The 27,581-nt window shown below is 43.0% G+C and overlaps 1 protein-coding gene across 3 annotated transcripts in view; it reads left to right on the top strand.

Annotated features, from left to right (window-relative positions):
• Positions 1-413: 413 nt before the first annotated feature.
• LOC1270784 (homeobox protein unc-4) overlaps positions 414-27,581 on the top strand; it is a 61,980-nt gene continuing 34,812 nt past the window's right edge. Inside the window, exon 1 of one of the 3 annotated variants that reach the window (XM_061657331.1) lies at positions 414-1,838. In XM_061657331.1, the coding sequence (XP_061513315.1) occupies positions 1,406-1,838 (433 nt within the window). In that variant the 5' untranslated portion in view covers positions 414-1,405. The remainder of the gene's footprint in view (positions 1,839-27,581) is intronic. The other 2 variants (XM_061657333.1, XM_061657332.1) reach the window with 2 other exon arrangements.

The following is a 27,581-nucleotide window of genomic DNA, read 5'->3' as shown; positions in this document are numbered from 1 at the left end:
CCGTGTGCTAATCCTGACTCGTAACAAGCTGACCGAGCCCGAGCCTGAAAAGCAGGCAAAGCAGCAACAACAGCAAAAAATGCGTAGTATATAAGAAAGTAAGTGGCAGAAAGATTGCACACAGCACGCAAACGCCCCAACGGCGCGTTAGCCACGCCCCCTTTCTTACGCGAGTTCAATGGCGGAGTGTGCAATGGACGCAACGCCTATGTACACGCAGCGCAACAGAAGCAAAGCAGAGAGCGGCCGATAAATAACGCAACAAAAGAACAAAAGCGTACCGCAAAGATAGTGAGCGCGAAGGAGAGCGGGCGATACGGTTTGTGCTCTCGCTTTGGAAACCCGACCGCGGTCAAAACACCCGAAGCGCGCGGGAGCCAGTTCCACGCGCCGACGGCATCATCAGCATCATCATCTCATCGCGGGCTCATTTCACTTCACCATTTCATGTTAGGATTCCAGCCGCGCTCGTACTCCGGGACACTCGGGCAGCGCAAAACGCAAAAGGTGTCGTTCGTGCTGGTTGGTGGTGGTGTTGTGTGTTGTGTGCCGGGCCGCGTATTAACGGTTGGCGTGCGCGTCGTCGTGTTGGGTGTTTTGGGTGGTTTGTCTGCGATAACGTGTGCTGCGGTGTTGGCGTTTTTTCTTTGTTTTTGTTGGTTGTTCGCAGTCGAATTTAGCACGCCAACCTGTGACGTGTCCGATGCGATGATGCTACTTGTCGATGGGTGGTGTGGCGTACGGGGGTAATAGCAATAGCGTAATAGCCTATAAAACAAATGATAAAAAGAAGAGTATTTTGCAATAGAGAGTGAGTGAGAGTGAGGGGGCGAATGAGAGTGTCCTTTTCTCAGTGTGTGGACTCAGTAACGATAACATTCACGGTGATTCGTCGTAGTAGGCTGCCACGTTGTGTGTTTACAGTGCTTAACGGGGAGGGCTACGCGTGTGTTTGTGAGTGTTGGTGCGATTGTGTTGGTGCGTTTAATTGTGTAACAATTATCCAAGTAAGCGCCATGGTGATGTGGGGGTTTGCACGAGGATGTTGATAGTATAATGCGCTGGCCGTTAGCCACTGAGTCGCGCCTGGGGCGTGTACTGCCCCGTTGGGCTGCCACAGACAAGCATTCGAAACAGCTCCTTGCATAACTTGTGCATCACGCCAGACAAGGGAAGTCTTGCGAGCGAATAGAGCAATTTAGGAAGTCGCCAAAGTCAAAGCCAGCAGATCCGAACACAGTCACAAAGCAATGTGTATGGCAAAGCAGTAGGTCAGAGCGGTCAGCAACAGAGAGCCTGTCCCAGGAGCCCTTACAACGCCTTGTTGGGGCGCGCCTGCAGGCTTAAATTGTTGCCTTTCCATACGTGCCACAGAGCAAACCACACGTCTGGAGGGTCCGCGCGAATGCGAAGCATGAATCTGGAGCCCTTGCCCCGAACCGAAACGATACACGTCACCGCACCGGCCGCAGCGGCGGCAGCAGCAGCAGCAGCCGCGGCCCTCCACCGTCCCGTACAGACCATGCCGCAGCGGTCACCGTTCGCGATCCAGGAGCTGCTCGGGCTGGGCAGCAGCGGCGAGTCGACGCGGCCCAGTGGCGTCGTGTCGGCGGTCACACCGTCCCTCTATCCGACCACCGTCGGGCAGGCCTCGTTCGCGGCGGCGGCCGCCGCCGCCGGCTGTGCCGATCCGCACCAGATGCAGATGGCGGCGGCCTCGCGGATGGCGTACTTTAACGCGCACGCCGCCGTTGCCGCCGCCTTTCTGCCCCACAACATTGCGAGTGCGGCCGCCGGCGGTGGGTCGCTGCAGCTGCACTCGGCACAGTCAGCCAACAGTAAGTAGTGCAGTTAGTTTGCTTTTTTAACAGTGCTTTGGTTTGAAATGTTGTTTAAATTGTGTTGATTGATTTGCTCAAATTTTGTCTATAAAGTTTAGAAGTTCAGTGTTGCCAAACTGTTATTTATTATGAAAATTACTTCAATGGGTTTCATTGTTCCATGGTATTACCACCATTGGCAAACTACCACCTGATATTGACTTGTTGTTATGATTAAATACAATAAAATTAAAACTTCAGAGATGCAGCCACCTTTACAAAACTCATTTATAAAATTATTCACCTATTTGTATCTTTCCTTTCATGGAACTAAAAAAAAATTGCAAAAGTCATGTAAAATCATCAATCATCCTGAGCAATTGACAATTTTTGAATCATTTCTGTCACAAACATTGCGGAAATATTGGATCAAGCGTTCAAATTCACTTGCATAATACATCTATGTTCTCTTATTTTGATGTACATAAAGTTGTTGAAATTAAGCAAAACACAATAGTAACGATTAATTGTGTTAATTAACTTAATCGTGAAAAAAAGGCTTTTCGCTAGATAAAGAGAATATAAAATGGCTATTGTTTTAGGGTTTGATTCATGCTTTTGTGACAGTAAGTGTACAGTGTGACAGTAACTAATGCCATAACCAATTGTAGCACTTTTGTATCATTATGCTCATTATTTTAACATTTTCTGAACGTGTGTTGAGACAGATTAATAGCTTCAACTAACCATAACTTAATAGCAATAGCAAATTAAAACGAGTAGAGGCTTTAAGCAGCAATACACATGTCCAGAGCCCTGTTGGAATGTCTAACGGGAGGTTGAATGAGAATTTCTTCTCGGTCCCCTAAGCGGTTGATTAGTTTGTCTAGCCCAGCGGTCGGCAAACTTTACGACCGAAAGAGCCAAATTCTACAATAATGTTCGTAGAGTTTCACGCGAAGAGCTACAATTGTTAAACCAAGAGCAAAAATTGTGTTCTATGAAATATATGAAATGTTTAGAGCCCCCCTCACGATATCCAAGAGCCGTTGTTCCCTCACTGTGCCTAAAAGTGTGATAGAACTATATTTTCTATCTGTTTGGTACATGATAACATGATAGCACTACATGATTGATGAGGTAACAATCTGATCGAGCCTGATAATAGAGAGTAAGAATTGATGATCTCTTGATGATGATGAAATGATAATACAATCTAGACCGTCGGCCAATTACTTGTGCCTAGACACCGGTCTGATTATTCGAATACATTTACTCTTCTAACGGGCTGTTCTGTACGGAACCCTGAATGCATACGCTGTTGAAGCTAATAATGGGCTTTGATGTATGTATGTGTCCAATTGGTTTACCCGCAGCAGGATAGTCAGTCCTTTGATTGGGAGGCATGGTCCAAGGGTATTCAGCGGTTTGAATCCATAGGGACAGTAAGGACGAGCGGCTTAACGACTGTACTAAGGAAACGGCCTAACATCAAACTTTTAATTTGATGATGAAATAGCGCTAATATATTGTTAATGTTGCACGTATTTATCACACTAATTCGAATCGATATTGCTCGTTATGTCCCTGAAGGTTTATACAATTATATAGTGTATATTAATTATTGTAACACAAACAGTCATTTGCTTAAAATGTTTCAGTAATATGTGACTTTCGCTAGATAAAGAGAATATAAAATGGCTATTATTTTAGGGTTTGATTCATGCTTTTGTGACAGTAAGTGTAACAATTCTATTGAGATTAATTAAACATATGAAAATATGTTCCACTACACCTACTTACAGGGTTTCCCACGATTTTTTGGTTGGTTCCCATCAATTTTTGATGGGTTCTCATATTTTTTTGGTGCGTTTCCACGATTTTTTGGTCGTTTCCCAGAATTTGTTGGTCCAATTGTATTGATATCCAATCGGAAAATACCAATAAAATATGGGAACGAACCAAAAATCTATGGGATACGACCAAAAAATCGTGAGAACGCACCAATAAATCATGGGAACTGACCAATAAATCGTGGGAAACCCTGTATAGCTGAGGTCCAAATCCATTTGCCTATTGCTTGTGCCTTTTAGTGACAATTCTCGGTCACAATTAGTGTCACCATGTCCGTATCAATATCTTTGAATGGTCTTTCTTGTACACTGTGTTGTTGCGTTTTATTGGAGTGCAAAAGATTCTACAAATGAATGATTATTTACAGACCTCTTTCTTTGCTGACTTCGGTACACGATGTTTCCTGCTGCCAGCGAACCACAATGCCCTGCGCAGGCGCATGCACTACGGATGGATATCCTGCTGCAGGTCCGTCTACTATTGGAGTGAATTATGATGTAATAAGTCACTACTTGTCGTTCAATTTAACCCTTGAAGGGGAAAAGCATAAAGTTTTAGTTAGTAATTCTTTAAAAGCTTCCCAAATGAATTACTCTGTGTTTCGTGGGCCATTTTTCCTGTTGTAGCTGTACATTACTATGTCTTTTGTGCAATATTAATTGAATCATTATCGTGCATTGCTCTTCCTTGTGAAAGGAAAACTTTCTCTACCGTTTAAAAATAATAAACAATTTCGCTCGCGTAAATGAATAATGCATAATCTATCTCGTGCGCAAGCACTCAACACAGGCCACAACAGCCCAAAACGCCACCGAGTGTGGCAAATTACTGTGTGTGCCCGGCTCGCGGCTAATTTCGCACGTTTCTCATGAGTGTCCCGTACCGCTGCCGGTTTGCCACAATCTCTGACGCCACAGTGTCGCGTGACATAGGCGATGCAGGCGTCACAGGACTACACGTTCAGCTCGCGCAATGTCGTGCGACTGCAGCAACACATGCATGCATGCACGCCCTTTGCGCCTCGCGCTGCAGGATGGGCCGCTTCTGTTCCGTCGCCCGGCCCGGCAGTTCATTCTGTATGTTTAGCAGGCCGTAAACGGTGCCATTTCATCATTCCTTAACGAGATATGGTGGAGTATACGTATACAACTTGGTAGCTCTGTTTTTTTTGCGGATTTTTTTTTATTGCGGTTTTATATGGGTGTGTGTGTATGTGTGCTTTTGTGTCCTGTGCTACAGGACTGTACAGAAAGGATGGCCGGATGGGCGCTGGCGCTGGTTACTGGCGAATTAATTAACCTAGTGAGACAGGGCTGGGGCTGTTTGAATAAATTATGATAAGTCCAGTGTGTGTGTAGGCGCCGGCGAGGCGGTTAATGTGTCAAGTGCTAATAGTGTTGGGCGGCCGTTTGCCGATCATCCTTTAGTGGAAATATTAGTCACACACACACACACACACACACACACACACACACACACACACACACACACACACACACACACACACATTGTGCGCATACAGTAATTACCTTGTGGCGAAGCGAGGCCTTTTGGGGAAAGATTTATAATATGCTTTGTGTATGTGTGTGTTTTGTTTGTTTTTGGATAACATTTGCTCACATTGATCATTGATGCATACAAGAAGTACATTTTGAGGAGCAAAATTTGGGACCAGCTTGGTGCTATAGGAACGAAATCAATAACAATAAATAGTCAACTTTATTTAAAAAAAATACCTTAAATTGTTGTTTTTTGTGCGGTAAATTATACTACATTAAACTGAAAATAATATCACTTAATCGCAAGAAAGTTGTATGAAAAGCCTTAAAATATTCCTCTACTTTTTTCGTATGTTAGCTTAAAGGCTCAAACTACCGACGGCATTTTAATAGAAGGATTTTTCTACCCTTGTTCTTGCTTTGGTTCATGCTTTTCGATTAAATGACTCATATCCTTTGTCAAGCAATGTAATATGTAATCTTTCTGATTATTTTATGATTTTAATTCAAGAAAATGAATTTGAAAGACTTAGCGTTAGTCTAGAACCTTTAACCAAAGGGCTTTATTTAGTTTAATTTTAGTAAATAACTCAACTCGTCAATATCATCCATGTTTGTGTTTAATTTGTTTAAACTGCCTTTTGTTTTAGAACATAAAACCATTCCCAATAAGAACTTTTGCAAGAACTCTTTTAAGTGTAATATGAGCTGGGGCCAAAGATAGACAGCAAAAACTGTCCCGTTTTACGAGGCAAGCAAATAACACACCGAGACACGTTTACCTATGAGAGGAAGCTGGAAAAAGGTGAGAAAGAAGGAAAGAAAAAATATGTGAATCCTTACAGCACAAGATTCCCCGCGCGAGCTGCTGCCACTGCGCGAGCTGCCTGCCTGCAGTGGGGAACAACAGAATTGAAGGAGCAAAAGGGAGAAACGGTGCAAATTTCAGAAGAGAGGGGAAGTGGCAAGCGGTGCAAAGTGGGGGCTACGGGAGAGGAGAGCTGTGCATGATATTCTATGCGCACGAGAATAATAAAGCCAAAAATTTAAGGTGTGAAATAAAACAAACAAATGGAACCGTTTTACGATGACGATTCGCAATGCTACGGGGAAGCAGGAGGGGAGGGGGGTTGAGATGGGAAAGGGCACAACCTTCGCAACCGGATCCACACACACACACACACACGCACCAAAAGTAGGGAAGGTGGTGAAGAGGCCATGAGAGGAGCAAGCAAACCAGAGGCACCAGGATCGGAATGTTCCCGTATACACACACACACCAATACTACACGGCTGCATTTAGGTAAAGGGTTGTGCCTTTAGTCATTGTTATCAGTACATTGGCTTCAGGATGCTTTTTGGATGGTTTTGGCTGGAGGGACAGGGCAGGGGGAATGTGGGGCAAATGTACCGGCAACGGGAACGTTGCAAAAAGTTGAAGCTGATGAATGTCACATGAATATTTCGCTGAAGCAGGAGAAAGACTGAGCGAGCGAGACAAAGAGAAGAGTGTGGCCGGCCGGCTTGCGATGTTGAGTAGCTGTTATTTTGCTCCCGTTTGTTCCACTCTTAGTTTATGAGATGCATTACCAGTAGTAGCAGCATCGCATCGAAGCAAGCTATGGCTCCAGCAACAGCTCTCCATTTACGGAGCTCACTTACTGTTGGGACGACAGCGTCAGCGTGGGTAACGCGGGGGCACCTTTCGCGCAAAGCCCGATAGTGTGTATGTTTACTATCCGTCATGTTTACGTGATTATGGGACTGCTGAAAGTGTCTCTAGAGCTTCTGTAGTGCCCCATTGCAGTGCAATAGCCCTCTCATACCCTCGGGCCGATGCTTTTTCCCTTAGACTGGCCCAGGCGCTAGGTAGGAACCATTGGCATGACTGCAAACAACTGACTTCAGCGCGCCGCATCGTTCGTGATGACACCAAAAAGACATCGAGACACATGGTGTGGAGTATGGGGCGGTTTGGAACACATCGGAACCTGTGAAAGAATAGGCTGGTTCGTGAACATAAACTGCCCGTTTCACTCCGTCGTGCCACGATGAAGGAGTATATATCTCTCTCTCTCTCTCTCTCTCTCTCTCTCTCTCTCTCTCTCTCTCTCTCTCTCTCTCTCTCTCTCTCTCTCTCTCTCTCTCTCTCTCTCTCTCGTTCTTTCTGTTTTGTTTTCACGACTCGGGAATGCGCTTGTTCTTTCGACAGGAACCGGGCTTACGTTAAGGGCTGGAGGTTGCTGGCGCCCCCATTCCCACTAATAAAGTGGGTTAATCTGCTCCGGCACACCGGCACCAGCACACACACACACACACTTAGACACAAACATCCTTCCGTAAGGCTTTACGCTAGAGCAGAGAGATTAAGCCCAGCGGCGACAGGCAGCATTCGCGTTCATTGTCCTCCCTGTGACCGAAAAGGGGGACTTGGGGACTCGTGGTAGAGAGAAGTTTTCACCTCGCAGAACACGAAGGCTAATTAATGATGGGAAGTACACACACACAAAAAACGGAACATGCAGTTTCCGTGCGTTTGGTTTTTTACAGTTTTTTACAGCAAAAAAAAAGGCCTGACACCACCACCACCGCCGTGTGGTATTTTGTGTAAATGTGCTATAGAAATCATTCTAGTTTGTATGTGCGAGCATGAGCGGTAAGCAAGTCCGTTCCGTTGCCCTTTCTGTGAGATGAGTTTGTCTGTGCATAATTACCATATAATGCACTTGTTTACCGGCTTGGAAACTTGTGTCTGGGCAGCTACAAAGTATTTTGAAGCTTATTAAAATTACTCTCTCTTCTATTCGTAAATTGGCAGCTAAGGGGGTCCCTAGATGGTTCTTCATTCTGTCCAAATTTGTGCAGATTTTCATTTCCTGCGAAACGGGTTTCTATTTCTTCTGATGTTCTTTTTGTTTTTGGAGGAGATTTCACCGAAAAGTGCTTCAATATGCATGCACCCGGTTGGTCATTTTGGTTCTGCACCACTTCACGCCGTCGCTCGAGCCCATTGTTGTTGCTCTGCCCGAAAGGCTCGTGTAATCTCGAACAGGATTAGTGCCCAAAAGGCTTCTCCTCTATCGACAGCTTGGAGGTTGAGCTTGAACGCATTTCCAGGAAGCTTCCTCATGGGTATGGGGTTTTCTCACAACCCATCCGTCCAATTTGTCCGTGCGAACCACGGCTGCCGGATTTGTTTGGGCCGGATTTAAACAGTTTTTAAGTGGATTATGGAAACACACACACTCCCATTTTTGTTGTTGCTCCGTTGTTGTTGCTCCTTGCACTTCTACGAACACTTATCCCTTGCCCGTGTTTTGGTGTCAGCAGCAGCAGCAGCAGCAATTGCAACAAAACCGATCGTTTCGGTGCATCATCGCAAACTGCATTCAGCCCGCGTCACGTACCTTGCTCTCTCGCTTGGGGGCGGAAATGAGAAGGAAATAGCTACTCCCGGGAAGTGAGATTGGCACCGGAAAAAGGCAACGGCATCAGGATGCGATTGAAATAGTTTGTGTGCGGTTCGTGTGCGGTGTGTGTGCAGCAGGAAAGATCAGGAACGGGGACGAGTCAGCCGTGTACAGAGTACAGTATCGAATTTCTATGCCCTCCCCCCACCATCAGCCCCGCCTCACCGCACAAACGATTAGCAGAAACTGGCGCGCATGAGGTATGAGAGCCGCACAGCATAGCATTTCATCTGAATGCACGCGTTCCCTGCAACCACCGTTTGCGCCACCGAACTTTGGCATACTTGGATGACATGTCTTTTGTAGGCTCGCGTCCTCCTGAGGACGTTAGCAAGGAGACTGCTTCTCGTGTTTCGCTATGGCAACGAGGTGACGATAGTGACAAATGTGTACGACGACATACACACTTTAAGGATTGCAAATGTAAAGAAAGGATTTAAAAATAATAATAATAATAATAATAATAAAGCCATTACTCATCCGCTCTTAGCAGCAGCAAAAGCAACAAAAAAAAGGGAAGGTGTGAAAAAATTGAAACGAACACAAAACAGAAAATCAAAGGCAATCTTGTCAGGATGGGATAAAGCGCATTTAAAGCGTGTTATAATGCTGCCTTTTCTGCAAAGAGAGCGAAAGAGAGAGAGAGAGAGCAACACAAAAAGGATCAACAACTGTTGGGAGAGGGTTGGGAGCGCTGGGCAGCAAGGTAAAGAACAAAGCAAAAAAAAAAAAAATCTCGCTTTAATGGCAGTTGTGGTGGCGTTTGAGGAGATTAGAAAGGCGTTAACTGGTAAAGAGGAAGGAAGGTGGTGAAGAGCTCACCGTAGCAGCAGCTCAAGGAGCTGCTGAAATAGGTAATCTTTTACCAAAATAAACCGCCTACGGGTTTGACTGCTTGTGGGTTTCCTATTGCCGTATTTTCCTACCGTTTTTTTTTGCCCTGTTGCTTTGGTGGGCATCGAATTTCGTAACCCGTTTTGTTTGTGGCAGAGCTCTCTCTCTATTGTACAGTGCGTATGATTCTAGGTCTGCGAAAATTTGAACACCGTATCGTATGGTTGTTTTGTTTTCCCTTTTCTTATTTTACTTCCCCACATATCACCTCGGTGTCTCGGTCATCGGTCATAGGGCTGGAATTTATTAGCACGCAAGGATCTTTCTGGTGCGTAAGAGTGCCGGCGGTGGGAGCGCGATGCTTCACTTAACTACGAATCTGTGTCTAGAGGGAAAGGGGAGGAAATGCGCGATTCAAAAATTCCAAACATTTTAAGGAATGTTGTACGCTGCTAGTAATGCAACAGAAAGCACAAATAAAGGAAGACACAAAAAACAGAACAGACTCACACATAATAGAAACGGAAACTGATGTGAGATGTCTCGTCCGCCGTCCGTTCGTCCAACGCTAACAAGGGCCTGTGTACCATTGTGTGCGTGTGTTGTGTGGAGCTGCTAATGATATGATGACACTACGGTCCGTTGTTTGCCATTTGCCTATTTATTCCTTCACACCAGGGCCCCATCGGTTACACCTTTGACCTCTCCCGCCCACGGCAGTTCAGGGATTTTTTTTTTTTGCGCACACCGCGCAAGGGATGTTACGCGCAAGCAGTGAATGTTCCGCCCGTCAGTCAGCCAAACAGCAAAAACGAAAGACACCCTTTTCCCTCCGATCGAACGCGGGCGATTGAATTCTTTATCGATTGCAGTCAGCACGACCCCGTCGCGCGCGGCACATCATAATATAATCGCGGCCCCGCCGCGTCAAAACGCTCAAGATAACCTCATTTTCATGACAAGTTTGCTGTGAGGTTGACGTATGAATGGGCCTTCCCTTGATAGTTTTGGGCGGTAGTAGGGTGTGTGCTAGTGAAAGGATGCGTTGGTGTGATGTTGTTCGTTAATAAACGGAATGATTCCGTGGCAGTACGGGGGACAGTGTTGATGGGCTCGCGCCCCCAAAACCCCACGTTTAGCGCAAAAGGACACACGCAAACGGGGTCCGCTGATTTTTGCGTTGGCGTTCGTGACAGGGCGCACAAATAACAATGGCTGTAAGGTTGTAGGATCTTCTGTCACGCAAAACAGCAACAGCAAGATAACGTTGGTGAGGAATCCTTGGGGGGGGGGCGCAAAGTATCATCGGAAAAAAGGTTTGCAGGTTTGCTATTCTATCGACACAGCAGAGAGGGGTGATGTGGAGAAGGTTTCGGGCGAGCGGCCTGTTGGCATGATTGCTTGCGCACTTTTACAACGTTGCTGTGTGTATGGGTGTTTTTTTCTGTGGAATTTCTATTGTAAGAGCTTTGTTGTTAGGGCGCTAAGTTGCCACTAGAATGGTTGGCCAATGTGTTTCGCTCTTCCATTCGGTAGGGAGGAACGTGTAAAGAGGTTGGTGTCATTCAACCGTTTGCAAAAGGCGGCCATAACCTGACGGATAAACGTTGTACTAAAATATTGTCATTATTAGAACAACAGTAAAGGATTGCTAAAAAAACACATCATTGGACGAAAAATTAAAACCGTCCTTAAATGTATAAAAATAAGATTATAAATGTAGACTCCTAACCTTTTATTTGGCGTAGTTTTAATACACGTATAATTCATTCTACGTGAAAATAATTCCTTGATCACTCAAGGGTTGAGCAGTGGCAGCAACAATGCTTGATGAATCCTAATTAGCGACCCCTCCTGGAAAAGGAGTTACGCTCTACGGCGCATATCGATCGGTTCCTGGAAGCAGGCCGCTCGTAGCGTGTAGCCCTTTTCGTCTTGCGCGAAGGCGTGGCTTACAGCGCTGTACGTACGCAAATGTTTGTGGCGTACTGTGTTGTATGAGTAGTTTTTTTTTTCACTGTTGGCTTATTGGAATAAGAATGTATTTACAGAAGTATTTTGAGAGAACGACATGAAACGGCCCTTGATCAGCTGTTTAGTTTAATATAATCGATTTCTATACGTGGGTTAGTTAGCTATTGAATACGGCCCTATATTCAATCACGTTCGTTTAGAGTTATTTTTAAACATTTCTTTTTGAGTTTGAATCGTTCGAGGGACATAAATAGTTAAGATATTTGGTGTACGATAACTTCGATTAAAATTAGTAAATTGGTTAAATTTAGGTGAAGGATTCGTTGTGTAAGTGGCATTTTTTTGCTTATCCCAAGCGTTTAATTATGTGTGTTTGGTAAACTTTACAAACGTTTGGTGACCGTTTCGTAGGTGTGGAGCAGAGTAGTGAAAACATAGAGAATATTTCAGTAGGAAGAGTGGAAAATATATAGATAATATTTCAGCAGGAAGAATATAGAATATTTCATATCTTTCCGACTCATCTGAAGTTTCTTAAGTTATGACAACTTATTTATAATCAAATTTGCACCTGCGGAAATGTAAATGTAAGGAAATGTGTCTTAAAATATCAGTTTCAGTTGTCATGCAACGTATAATTAAATCCACCTAATAATTGTAATACAACAGTTGATAATATTAAAAAAAATCTCTGCTTTTTACTTCAACTGCTTTCTTGCGTAAAAAAAGGTTTACTTTGCGGGCAAATTTCTCACTGTTGGCACTATTCAGCCTTTTATCGAGTCAGGGTAATCTTCTTCTTCTTCTTTGGCACAACAACCGCTGTCGGTCAAGGCCTGCCTGTACCTACTAGTGAAGTGAGCTTGGCTTTCAGTGACTTATTGTTACCATAGCAGGATAGTCAGTCCTACGTATGGGAGCACGGTCTATTCGGGGCTTGAACCCATGACGGGCATGTTGTTACGTCGTACGAGTTGACGACTGTACCACCAGACCAGCCCCGAGTCAGGGTAATACACAATTAATCATTGTTTTCTTAAATCGCTTATGATTTTGCTAAATGACCGTTTTCCATGTAAAATTGCATAAGGGATTTTATGGCTCTTATTGGCATTTTATTAAACATTTATAGTTTATAGCCATACGTTATTGGGTTCTTCTCCACACACTGATTGTATAGACTCATTGCACCAAATAATGTAGTCATCCTTCGCTAAGTGGGGACAGTCGGCATAGGAATCGTACCCTATCTGATTGTTACAGAAATTGGTTGCTTTTATCATATCATAAAAACTACTTATACTACTTAACGACATGCAAGGTTTAGGCCTCTGTTTTAGTCTTTTAGTGTAAATCTATTAGTCACAGTTTGCGATTCCTATTAGAGGCTTAGGTAATTCTTTTGTAGGTCAGCGTCGTACGACTCAATAATAGCTCCGTGATAGGTTCAAGCCTAGAATGGACCGTCCTCCCGTAGCAAGGACTACTAAGGACATTACACCAAAAAGGAGAAGAGAAATAAGAATGGAACATACGCTTCAATGTTGTTTCCAAAGGGATATTTTATTCAAAGAAACTTTATGACTCTCTCTCATCTTTAAGTTGTGTTTAAACGTTAAACTCTATTTAATTGATGATAGTGGATTTGTTTTTAAGTTTTTAATAGTTGTAAAGTATGCTAGGATTTTGTGAAGAATAAAAAATGCATTAGAATCTCTTCCAAAGTTCAACGGAAATCGATTTTCATGTGATTAGTTTCTTCGAAGTAAATAATTATTGTATAGTTAATGACGTTGTTAATAACAGTAAAGGTTGAATAAGAAATCCTGTATATGTCTTATGCTTTATATTATTCTTTTAGGTGCTATGTCTTTCAGTCACTATCGTGCCCCAATATAACGGTAGCCATGCGTTAGTGCCTAAGATATACGTTGGTTTCGAGGCTATAAGACTATAACGAAACTGTTGCGTAAACTGTTTGTATTGTTTTGTACCGTTTTTCCATCCATTCTAAACACCTCTAGTCCCCAAGAGGAAGTGAATTTAATATATTCCGGAGAAATTGTAATTTCTGGTTCCTGTTCTACGAAACCCACATCCACATCGGAAGCGTGTCCCCAAAAGAAAACACACTAAATAACCACTCAAACAAATTCCCACTGAATGTTTATTAACCACTAACAATTTCGGCACTGTGCGTGCGTGTGTGTGTGTGTGTGTATTATACCTTCTTCTAGTTGATAGTTTCATTGGTATTCACTTGTGGAAAATGGTCTACAAATCGCACTACCACACGCGTTCTCTCTCTGTCTCTTTCATTCACTCGGTCGGTTCACTCCGGTCTGGTCTGGTCACGGCACATACCGGCAGGATTTCGCGTCATTCGAAAGCAAAAGAGTAATTGAATATTCATGCACGAGTTGCCTACTTCTATCGTGCTTCTTTATTAAGCCTTAAAACACCATTTGTGGCCCGAGCACCACCGAGGCCGAGGGCAGTACAGCGGCATGTAGAGGAACGGACGGTACGCATTCCGATTTCTCTCCGTCCCGCAAAGTGTCCCCGAAAGTTGAATTGGAAATTGTACCCGGGGAGAGGGGGGGCTTTAGCGGACCGACCGAAATCCTTCCCAGGGCCTAGGGGTTTTTTTTGTTGTTGTTGTTGTTCGTCAATGCCTGTCGGGGCCGTACCGGGCTGGCACTACTGCGAACGTAACGTAATTTGCACGTTCAAACGGGTGTGCAACAAACGGGTGGACTCCGCTCTATTGCTAGTGCTTGGGACTTGGGTAGACATGCGCATCAAGCACATCGAGCAACATCGACACATCGGTGTGCCGTATCACCACCACCCATTGCATTGGCCATATACCGTTCGCGCAAAGATCAGCAGCGGCAGCGGCTTGCTAGTTGGGAAATTTGTGCAAAGAGCTTGGTGTGGGTCGTCATCCTAGCTTCCTGGTTTGTTGCCTTAAATATTTAATAACCTCCTCAGCCCAACGGACCGACCTGTTCGACCGAACCACCATCCCCCATCCACCATGGAAATGGGTAAACCTGCTGTTTACAGCTTTGTCTTTCGGTACGCTCTGTGTGTATGTTTTTGCGTGCGGTTGCGTTTGCTTGCTTTTCCCCGGAGTTTGTAGAGGTTTGATTTCTAGCGGCGTTTGGCGCTGGGTTGGTGGTGGCACGTGGGATGAGCAGTGGGGGGAGCAGATATTTGGATGCTAAACGGGAGTGCGAATCCCTAATCTGTTGTCCCTACCGAGCGGGGAAGCGAAATTGGGCGAAACTGATAAATAATTTCCGGACGGAGGGCAAAACCTTTTGCCTATTCAATTACTACTACAGTTCAGAGTGTTTGGCAATTCGTTTTTTTTGGGAGAAGGGGGGGGGAGGTGCGAAATGGTGTGGATGTGCGCCGCCTTACATCGAATGTTAAAAAGTTATAAAATAATCATCCAATTCATTTCACTTTCGATGGTGACTAGAATATACTGATGTGTTTTTGTTTGGAAGTTAGTTTACATTTTTATTTCTTTTTTTTATTATTTGAGATGAGGTGTGAGCGATACGTGGGCAATGTCTATAATAAATTGTAACACTCGTTCATAAAACAAAGTACAAAATGAGGGTTGTCCGACGTTATATGTTTATGCCGGCAGGGTTTCCCTAATCGAATTTAAGCTACCGCTTCTCTTTTTGTCCAACAATGAACTACTTTTGGGCGTTTTATCATTTAACTTCTTGAAACAATGTACATATTACAGTCAAAATAATTACACATTTCATAATAATGTTTTAAATAATTGACTGAGTTCATTTAAAGCAAATAAAAAAAAAAACAAAAAATAAAATAAAATAAAAACTACAGCAAATAATTATGTAGAATTCTAAAACAATTGAATGTTTATTCCAAAAATACATATAAATTTTTTACCTCTTTTTCCATCAGGTTAATTGATTTTCTATATTTCTTTTATTTTTTTTGTATGGGGATACTTTTTTTTGGGGTCTTCTTTTGGTCGTGCCAGCCTATAAAAAATTTGTCGAGACAATCGATAATTTTAATGTTCGTACTGCTCATCAACGACCTATCTTATGTAGTACCAGTAGCGAATCATTTTATGTACGCAGATGACATTAAAAGCACGAGAAATTAGGAACACCAGCTACACAGTTAACGGTATACCAATAGAAAGCATCAATGCTATGAAGGATCTCGGTGTCATACTTGATTAAAAGCTGTCATTTGACCAGCAAACGGAGCAGGTGATTACTCGAGGTAATCAGTTGCTTGGCATGTTGTTACGGGTAACAAAAGATTTCAAAGACCCAATCTGCATCAAAGCGCTATACTGCGGTATTACACGCCCGGTACTCGAATACGCCTGCGTTGGCTGGAAACCTTCAACCCAAAGACTTTCTGAGAGAATGGAATCGACTATCCATCCCTGCTCCAGCAGTTAAACTGTTACGTGCCTGCTGTTCAGCTTCGTTCTTGTCCGTTACTTGCCCCGAACCGCAGTCGAACTGGAAATGGCTCTAGAGACCCCTTCAACTCCATGATTAGGGTGTTTAATCGTCATTTGTTTAAGTTTTGGAACCTCAGTGCAATCCTTTAAAAACCGCCTTCGAAACGAGATATTAAGTTGATCTTTCTACTTATTTTAAACTAATATTAGACTTAAGAACATTCACACGGATCACTGTTATCCAATGAACGAGAAATAAACAATTAAACAATTAATACCGGGGAACGATCCGACTGGGAATCGATTGCTTACAGTCTTATAGGATCCGACGCATCAAACAAATAGATCACCAGGCCACTCTATCGGGTTTTGGAAGGCTCTATTACTATTTTTATCAAGTATATTTTTAATAAAAATCAATCCATTTTAGTCACGAATAACTAAACAATTTCTTCAGTGAAACTTGCATTCTATTTGGTTGGAACATTCAGTAAGATATACCCGGCATATTAAACATTAAGTAAGGCTGTGTGTAAATCAGTACAATGCGTTACAGCGACATCGGACCGATAGGATATTCTATGAGATGCAGTTCCGTAGGCAAATACCACAATCATTTGCGGTTAGTGACCAATACAGCCAAATGCTGACGACATAATCCTTCTTTGAAAACCGTTTCCACCCAATCAAATTAAAACATAACTTTATCGAATGCAATTGATACATTTGAAAAAGCCATATATAATTTAGATACGATTCTACAAATTCCATTCTTCGTCTGCTTTTTCTTATGGGCGCTAAAACCTACACGATGCTCGCATAAAAGAGGTTAGCTACACTTATGTATGTTACTGCTCAACTGGACAGCAAGTCCCGGGTGGCTTCCTAAGAAGGGACGGCCCAGATGAGAATTGAACTTCAACTCTGCCTTTTACAATCCGACACGCGTGTTGTTAATTTTAAATAAAATTGGCTGGTATGGTCACACCCAGAAATAGCTGTAGACTCATAGAGTATTCCATGTTTGGTTCAATGTAGTATTTTTCATAACGTTTCCATTTCAAGCAAATCAGACAAGAGTTACGTAAAGAAGGATAAGTCACAGGTCTGCAGCTTTATTTCTCTCCTCTCCTGTACTTTTTGATGGACTTTAATTTCGGACGTTATATTTATTTTATTAGAGACAGAAAATAAACACTATCCAATCGATTTTAAATAAGCAGGTTTTATACGGAAAACAAGATAAAGAGTATACAATATATTAGTGTAAATTTAGAGGTTGTTATTTTATCTTCGTCGTGGTGTCTGATGTGATGGATGTGCCGGCTCCTACAAGATCGGTCGGAATCGAATCTCAATCGGATCGTTCCGTCGTATCAAAGACTGACTATCAGACTAAGAATTTTGCATCTCATTATTTTGTTATTCAATACAGTCTTTCCCCGAGTTACGCGAATATTGCGGTCCGGAGACATTCGCGTAACTTTGATTTTCGCGTAAGTCGAATATCACGTCTTGCAGCCAAAATACTCTTGATTTTATTTTTTTATCTTGAATATTTTTTTATTAAAATTAGTGCTTTTATGCACTTTATTACTTATTAATTCAATCCGTGTTACAAAATTGGTTATTTCTGTCTATTAGTTATTTCAAATTTTTGGACAAATTGCAATTTATTTTTCATTTGACAATTGTTGGAGAAAATTGTACTGATTTGACATATGAACTGTCAAAAATAAAAATTCGTGCAACTCGAATTCGCGTAACTCGAGTGTCGCGTAGCTCGGGGAGAGACTGTATTTTGAAGCGCACAAATGCATTTCAAGTTTATAACCTTTAGGATAGTGTGATGAAATAATATAAAGCTGTAAAAATATTACTTACTTATCCGGCGCCAGTCCGTTATCATTCCGTTTTCAGTAAAAATATACATTCGTCAATATATACTTTACGAAATTGTTGTGAAGATTAAAACAGTATAATAGACAGATCTCTTAAAGATACATATAAGGGTTTCTTTAGTTTCAGATAATCGTTTTTTAATCATAATGCAACAAGAGCATATTATGCTGTTTACGATTATCAAACAAGCGTTTCAATGTTCAAAAAAGGAAGATTCGTTTTGAGAATCGTTAAGTTTGATTTATTATATTTGATAGCACAATTAGACGTGTGTTCGTCAATTATCAAACTATTAATAACAACCATTTAATTGATATGTTCGCTCATTTTGATTACATGAAATCACATTTTCAATCTTCAACAGGGACGGTCCCATGGTACAGTCGTCAACCCGAACGACTCAATAACATGCCCGCCATGGGTTCAAACCTAGAATGGACTGTCACCCCGTAGCATGGATTGACTATCTATTCGGCTGCGTGGTAATTAATTAAGTCTAGAAAGCCTGTACATAGGCCGGCATGTCCGCGTAGAACGTTACACCAAAATAGTACTACATTTGCAATCTATGTGAAATATGATTGAAAGTAGTAATAATCTATCCAAGGGGTGGGGTCCAGTTATCAACTCGAACGACACAATAACATGCCCGTCATCGGTTCAAGCCTAGAAAGAACCATCCCTCCGAAACAAGGACTACACTATCCTTTTGTGTAGGAATAACTTAAGTCTCAATAGCCTGTATAGTCCAGCATGTCCGCATAGGACGCTACGTCAAATAGAAGAATCTATGCAAATTCACTTGCAATAACGATTTGAAAATGTTGAGCAAATGATGGATTGTTTTCTCCACTCCTCGTTAACTCATTTTAGATTAAAAACACAAGACTTTTTATAAAAATGGTGAATTTCGATAGAATGTTAGCGCTCAAAAGTATAGTAAAGCGGCTATTATGTGCTATGGTAATAATATAAACGTACGTACTCCAAAAATGAATCTAACGATCACCCATTCACGATACATTCATTCACGTATCCAGTTGACATTTGCTTTGTTTTCCTAATTCAATCGATCGAACGGGATAATGAGCAAAATTGTATTTAACTGCAGCCTGGAAACTGTGACTCTGTGGTGAAAGTAGATCCCGATGGGCCACACTAAACTCCTCTCCCCTAACCGGTTTGGTGTACATTTGACTGTGCAATGAATTGTGGTTTAATTAATTTTGGATTTCGATATGACGTGCACCATTGCTACGGTAGGGTAAGGTTAAAACTAGTAGGGTACAGTCGGGTGATTCAGCTAATTTAAAGAGCATTAATCGATGTTACAAACGCGATTGAACGAATGAATCCCAGGGAATGCGCTCAATTAGATCAATTGGTCGTTCGTAATGATAGCAGTGCCTTTTTGGGAAGGTAATTTAAAATGTGGTTCAGATACTCCCAGAGCAACAGCTGTAATTGCGAGATAACACATCCGTTAATCGAAACCACGTGATTCTATTTCACTTTACTAAACAGGGATTGAATTTTTTGTTGGTTTTGTTGTTGTACCTTAAAACGTTGTAGTTAAAACAACAAGTGGCTAGGTAGATTATAAGTAGGACCACTCTTTTATTGGTCGCCATGATGGATTTGGATTTCTACGTTTCATGAGAAGAGCAAAGGAGTGATTGCTTAGAAAAGGGGTATAAAAACTTGGTTCTTTCTGAACGTCTAATAAAGATTTGTGAAAGGACGGACCGAGCATGTCAGCATAAGTATTTTAATCACAACCGACTATTTTGAATTAAAAAAAGTACATTATACATACACATTAATCAGTTAAATGAGAATGTTGTGGCTTTGTTTACTGATTACCTCTGTGTTCCCGAGCATGCGCTGTAGGTTGTGATATTAAATTTGCTCTAAATATTCAATAGGCTAATTTTATACATGAATATCATACGGCCCTTGTGGTACAATATACCGATGGATAATTAGCTAACTCTACGTTGATTAACAGTATCATGTAGACAAGAAAGCTTTAGTCATCTGTCGCACTATAATGAAGATACTCTTAAGAATAATTATGTAACGCACATTCTGTGTACATTAGGAATTTTATTTGATTTTTTTGCAATAAACACAATTTCAATGAATTTGAATATTCATGCAAAAAATACATTGAGAAGCCACATTGAAAAGTGTAAAGTAAAATCAAGGAATTTGTTTTTAAGAATTAAGAATTTATTTGGCCAAAATTATCTTAACAGTTAAAAAGTATCAGTTAAGAAAGAATGAATCTTGTAGTCATCAATATTTATGTTTAATTTGTTCATATATTTATTATATTGTGTCGGTGTTTATTGATATGTCGTTATCTTTGATGCGATAAGTAATTTAGATATTCTGATATGCTTAACATTTAATCATTTTCACAACAAAAGCTTTCTTATTAAAGTATTTGTGTGTGTAGTTGAAGTATCTCTTTCCTTTTTTCTGTTTTTTTAGTTTTTTCATTAAAAACTCCAGGATTTTATTGCTTCTATAGCAAAATGGAATATAGATGGAACTTACTGAATTGGCACTCGATTGTTGTGTTGTTTGACCGATGTTATATATTTATTTATTTATTCAGTAAAATTTTCCAATGGCCTCCACAGTGGCCTGAGCAACTTAAACCAACAATCTTAACATTATGTGCTACTTAATGATCTAACATTAATTGGGGTCAAGAGCGACTATCAAGATCGTCGATGTTGTGTTAGCATTTTTGCAACGAATACACTCTGGGAATCCATGCGGCGATATTTGAGAGATTGAATTCTTAGTATTAAGCACCTTGTGCAGTAAGGATCGTCGTGCCGTGGTGTGTTAATTAGGATTCGACGGGTGTATTTTTTTACGGATTCTAGTTTCTTAATCCAGATAGACGAGTAGGGACACTATAAAACAGAAAAATACTCCAGAACTGACCGAACAAATAACAAGTACAGTGACTTAATGCAATGTATATTCTTTATAGTCTTAGAGTGGCGATTAATGGATTGGTAATGGACGTGGAAATTAAGTTTAGTGTCAAGCATAACTCATAGATCACGGATGACACATGGTCGTTCCAGGTTAGCACCTAGTAGCTTATAATCATAATGGATGCGGGTTTTTAAACGATTAAAGGAAATCACGGTACATTTGTTCACGGAGCTAGATATGACGAATTATATACAGGTGTCCCCCGAGATACGACTGTATTTGGGACAGAAAAAATGTCCCAAAGCAAGGCGTAAGTCGAAAAAGTCGTATGTCGAATATCTATGAATATTAAGTTTATAACCGAAGTTGAAGAGTTGGAATTTATGATATCGTGTATTTTATTTTAAATAATGTTTGATAATGTAATAATTATATTTAAAAAACCGTAAACAATATAGATATTCAAGATAGGGTAGTTGTGGAATCTTTGGAAATGTGTGTATAACGGTTATCAGCCTAGATATTCAAAAAATACATCAATTTCTTGTCAATGACAACTTTTAACTGTCAAAATCAAAATCGTCGTATCTGCGAATCGTCGTAACTCGAGGGGGTCGTAACTCGGGGGACGCCTGTATACAGATCCATAGGATAAAATTCAATAACAAAACATTGCGATTTATAAGCAAATACTTTCCATGGACTATAATTAATACACAATTACGAATGAACAACTCGAAATTAGAATTCACATAAAGAAAATATCAATACATATTACCATTTAAGCCATGCACAATTGGAATGGTCTAACATACTGAAAATTCGTAAATTTAAGTTAATTCCATAGCAAAAGTCATTCCCAACGGATAATGTTGCGTACCGTCTGGGATTGCTGATATTAACCTTGGCCTTGGGATGATGTATTAAAACTCACTGTAAAGCGAGTTAATTTATTCTAACCACAATTCCACAACAAAAAAAAAAAACCCTTTCTCATCTGACGTTACCATGCCACACAGTTTTCAACCAGCACACACACACACACACAATCAAAATGCCAGCCTTTTGCACCTTATCATTACGTTCTTATTACGTTCTTTTTCCACTTCGTTATGTTCCTCTTCGTTATGGGCACCCTGTGTTGCCCTCCACCCGAACCTGACGGATGATGGAAAACCGGGTAAGGAAAATTAGCCCTCCGAGAATAACATTTCCACGGCACGCACTGCCAAGAGCACAACCGAATGCCGCTTCCGGTGTGTGTAATGCTATCGGCCATTTTCATGATCACACCGCCATCGCCCGGCTCACTTCGCTCCATCCGTGAGCAAGTCAGGGCGGTAAGGTGGTGGAAAATATTACCCATTTTCCCCGGTTTCCCTCGGTGCTTATTTCGGGCGACTGTCCTTTTTCCGTTTCTGCCTCTTACCTACTCCCGTGGTGCTCTGTCGATGGGCGCCTTTTCCCGACGTTCCATTTTACTCCCGACACACCACTACGTAGCAGCGTAAATGTGTGTAATAAGCACCCGGCCCATTCACAACTACACAGCCCCGAGAGCACGCGAGTAAATGGTGGATGTGTGCGTGTGTGTGTGTGTGTGTGTTTACTTTGGTCTGGTCGCAATTAAATTCACCACAGCGAGTCCTTGCCGTTCGATCAACATAACGCGTATGGTGGCTGCTCACACAACTCACCTCAACGCTATTATTCTATTCATTTCGCGCAAAAGGGGTTTTGCGCGCGTCTGTACATATACATGTGCAGCAGCGTTGGTATATAGAGCGCGTTCGTGCTTCCATTGCTGTTTCGTTCCTCCGGCTGCTGCTCCGCTCCGTCACACCAGTCAAGTCGCATTTGGTTGCCATCGCAGCAACCAGCGCCAACGCTGAGGGGTTGCTGCAAAAGAAGTAGAAGTGCACTTTGTTTTCGTGACGAAGCCATTCCGCCGTTGGCCATTATTGCGAAGCGGTTGTGCGCGCCAGTCAGTGTATGTGCGTTGCGTACGTGTATATGTACAAAAGCAGCTCCCTTCTCCCCCTTCTCCTTTTTCCGCATTCCGCATTATCACGCCGTTGTTGTTTTACTGGTTGGAAGAAAGGGAGCAAAACCGACAAAGATGATTGTCGTGTACTGCTGGTGTCCATTCCGCTGCACCGAACGCGCTGCAAAGCATCGAGCGAAAACACGCCACAATCGTACGTCCTTATGCGCCCGCCCTGCTCCCCCCCCCCCCCCGCATCATACGTACATAAATGAAGCGCACCAACACACGCTCACACGCGCTCAAGATGAACGCGGAGGGGGAGCGCACAGCACAAAAAAGGCAACATAAACGGCCGCCATTACGCGACTGTCGGTTGGTGGTCGACTTTATGTTCATCTGCTGCTACCGGGAAGCAGCATTCATGCTACAACAAGATGATTTGCCACGCGAGAGTCCAGAGCAATGGCTGCGACGGTGGCCCGTGTGATGCCGTCTTGCGCACTGCGAACGCACTGGCATCGTGGCCTGTTCGTGCCTGTTCCTTGGAAAAGCAAACCGAACGAAAATTGTGAGATGCTCGTGACCAGGTTTGGGGGAAGGGGGAGGGTTTTTGGTGCCAACCGGGAGACAATTTATGGCCGCAGGGATTGGTGCTTTGGTGGTGGGCTCTTCGAAAATTGTATTAGAGCGTTTTGTTTGCTCATTTGTGCTGTGTCGACTGTGTAGTGATGGACGTGCTTAAGACTGATACAATTAGATTAAATTAGACATAAATTGAAAGCATAAAGAAGCATGCATTAGTCACTAGAAATACATAATAATTGCTAACTTTCCATCTAGAACCACGAGGAAACAACTCCAACACTATCAATAAGCAATCAAAATGGAAAGATTGCTTCAATTGATCCACTAAAGTAGTATAAAGGAAGCACTCAAACCTTCACCGACTGCAATTGTAAGGAGAATTGTGTATTTGATTGTACTTTGCCACCAAAGCAATTCCTGCCTTTCTTTGCAAACGATTTGCGCACAAAACCCGAGTTTGCAGAGTTTCCATTATTTTTCGTAGCACTCTCTCTTCACTTTTTTGCACTATTTTTGCTACATTCCTTCTGTCCCGCGGATCCCTTTTGTTGCTTTGTGCACAATTCTCGTTTAACACCTTACCTTAGTGGGTCCAAATGGAGCGCAAAAAAAGCACAAACACACACACACACACACCTGAAGCCGTGCGATGCTCTCGATGCTGTCGATTGTGTGTCGGATGGTTGGATGTCGAGCTGCTTGGCGCAAGAAGTTCTGCTGCGTGTTTGTTTTGCACACCTCCGTTACGGCACGAATGGGAATAGAAGAGTAAAAAAACATCATCAAAGGAATTGCACTTCGCATGCACAAAGGACGCTACAGCACCCAGGTTAACCCCGCTGCACGGCACTGCGCACTGTGCAGACACGAGTGTAAGCGTATTGGGTCGCAGTAGAGCAAAAATCGTTTAAACTTTGGCGTACGAAACGTACCGAAAAACTAACGACGTCTTCTACAGTGCGCAAAGGGCAAACAATCAAAGTACGCTGCGGGAGAACCGGCGCCTGCACTAAGCTCAAGTGACATTAAGTAAACGAAGGCAAGCAAACAAGCTGCAGCTATCCGTCGTTATCCGGTCCTTGCGGCGAAAGGATATTGTAATATGGGATGGAGCAGGGCAATGCAAACAAACAAAAAACTGGGAACAACTTTTCCCTTATCTCGGGACACAATCAATCGCAGAAGAAAACCCCCGGAGAGGATCGATTGATTTTGTTCGATCGCGATGAGCACAAAGACATCGAGTACAGCAGCAAACGAGAATGTGTATGTAGTAGTAGTAGCTATACTAACTTCTCCCAGCCAGACTATGCCCCAAAACTCCATCACCTCTACTGGCTTATATGCTAATTTTAATGAGGAACTCAAGTATCGTTTACGTTTTTCGTTCGCTGTACCATTCTTCCCATCCAGTGTTCCGACCGCGTCCATCCACGACGACGGCGACGACGACGGCTGGCGCATAATCAGCCCACGAGGAAGAGAAAAGGTGAATAAAACATGAATTGGCAATTTCACCATCAAGAAAATCTACCGGCACACTTGAGGATTACGAGAATTGCCCTGAATGGGATCGAATAGATTTGATTATGCCCCGTGCTGAACCGGGGCAGCAGTACGCCCAGAAGCGTTCTCTTTCTCTCCCTCTGTATGTTTGCTTTGGCAGCGGAATCATCAAAAGAAAGTCCTCAGACATGCGCATATTTCTGCTAGCGTGGGGATACATTGGAAATGTTTCTCGTTTTTTTTTTTGTGAGGTAGTTTTCTGCTGTTCTGTAGTGTGAAGAAATTGGACGACATTCTTCTTTGAAGCGTTTTTTACTAAGGAATATGAAGATGTAAGCTTAATTCTGGAACTCTAGAAGATGTAAAGATAACTCAGGCATCGAGTGAGCCAGTTGTTGTAGTTTTAATTTGCGACTACTCTGGGGCTTCTGAGGCTAGTGCGCTAATATCCTGTTGAACGTCTCTCGATCTCGATGAGGAATATTGAGATACTTTCGCATAGTGCAGCCACAAGACTTTGTAAGATGCTCTACAACTCCTTATTATTCACCCTCTTTGATTAAACAATCGTAGTCTATTCCTTCGCATTGAGGACACAGTCCATACAAAGGTTGAACCTATGAGGAGTATGTGGATAAGTTCTGCAAAGCGTTCATACCGTACCATAGCGAAAGACCTCACCATTTCACATTATTAAACTCCTTCCTTCTCATACACGTACAGCGCCGATCAGGCATTCCCCATTACACCGTTTGTTCGAGTGCAGTTCGAAAACTATTAACTCGATTGTGATTGAGACCATACTCTTCTAATCCTGGTTTGATCGTTTCATTACCCCTTCCCTTCCGAGAACACGAACCTAGAACACCCAACGAAACGTCTTGGTCCGGACAAACCCGTGTAGCATGTTGTGCTCTTCCCCACACGACAAGCCCGAGTGGATCACTTCAGTGATCGGTGAAGTAGTTGATAGGCGATAGGTTGTCGGCGAGAGTAGAGTTTCTTTCTGACTTCTCTGACCCCCGAGGCTGTTGCACTGTGTTGACAGACCGTTTCGTTTTGAGAGTGGCGTTTAAACGAATACCGTGAGATCCGGATCCCGGTGGAACGGTGGTCTCGAAGAGACAATCATCACACTCGCACTCATCCTCACACACACAAAACAGACAACAGTGTGCGTGTGTGCGTGTGTGTGGACGGCTTGAAAGCAAGTTCCGAAACAAAGCTGGCGCCTTGTTGAAGGGCATCGAATTACCTACTCGATTCCACTCTCCGAAAACTAGCCGAAGAAGAGGGGGTTCTTCAAGGGAGAAGGGTGTCGACAAGGGTGTGACGAAACTCTCCGCCGGTATCGGTTTGCCCACGGGCCCCGATTGGTTCCAGCCGCTGTCGTTTTGTGAGGTGGCGTTCTTCCTTCTTCCTTCCTTGTTCTGTTCTTGATCGGGATGTCTTATACTTCAGCCTTGCCCAGGTCTCAGGTTGGAGTGGATTTTCTTCGAAATGTGAACCAAACTTCCAAAACATCTTCATAGATTCCTTGGAAAAAAGACACCCAGTTGGACCAGTTGGAATCGCTCAAAGTTGGAGCGGTATGCTGTGGTGTGTATACTTGTGGACGCACAAGAAGTCAATCTTGGTGTGGACTGTTTTCGCTCTCACGAGGCCCTCGGGGAACGTACCTCAATTACGGGAAAAACTTCATCCCATCCTCCATCGACATCGGCTGACATTGGCCAGGTTCGGTCGCTGACAATGCGATAAAATCGATCAAATTCTTCTCTCCGGAGCAACACAGACTAATGTCATACGTCGGAGTGCGTCGGTGCGGTGCGGTAAAGCAACGGCACTGCCGCGGCACGTGGCCATACCAATTTGTCGTGCTCGTGCGTCCATTTCGTCAATCGTCGCACGTTGAGTTGCAATGGGAAAGGCACGAAACAACAGTTGGGCGCACACGCCCAACCGGCGGCGGCCCCCAAACAACGGACGGACGGAGCGATGCAGATGATGATGGAGCCAAGGAAATGGAAATCGACAAACGCGTAATTGGATTTTCCGATCCGTGCCCGTGGGCGGTTCGTGGCCAACGGTGTGCACACTTCGCAACCAGCACGTTGAAAAGTGTTGGGAAGAGCGCCGTTCGAGTTACAGAAGACTGGAGAGCCTGTGGAGCTAGAATGGTTTATTGTGAAAATAATCTCTTAAAGTTCAGTGAATGTGATTATGATACATTTAGAGTAACTTCTAGGTTACTTTACACCTTAAGGAATTCATCTGTAGCTAACAACTGCAAATTTGGCACTTTTCAATTCGAAAAACTCGCTCCAACTACAGTTGTGCGATATCTACGTTCCGGTGATTTTGCTTCAACGATTCCAACCTGCTCACGAAACCTGACGACGATCATCCACTACAGTTCGGGACTGAAACGGCCCCTTGCAGTAAGGGGGAGGGAGGTAAAGTAGGCAAGATAACCGCCGTTTCGTTTCCGGAATTGAATTGGCAAGTAATTTATACAGTTTCTGGCTTTCTGGTTCCCAAAGTTGCCAAGCCGAATCGATTCCAAAAGGCAAGTGCCCGGTAGCTGGCGTCCTGGAGAGAATGGGCAACCGAAAAGTGGAACCCGATAAATAACCAGCACGAAGGGAGGAGCGTGTGATATTCGGGAAGGCCACCAGGTTCCTGGGCAGCTGGTAGTAGTAGTAGTGGTAGTGGCAG

This window comes from Anopheles gambiae, chromosome 3, assembly GCF_943734735.2.
Source record: "Anopheles gambiae chromosome 3, idAnoGambNW_F1_1, whole genome shotgun sequence".
NCBI lineage: Eukaryota > Metazoa > Arthropoda > Insecta > Diptera > Culicidae > Anopheles > Anopheles gambiae.
Note: the sequence above shows the minus strand (reverse complement) of the source record. Positions and strands in the feature narration are given on the sequence as shown.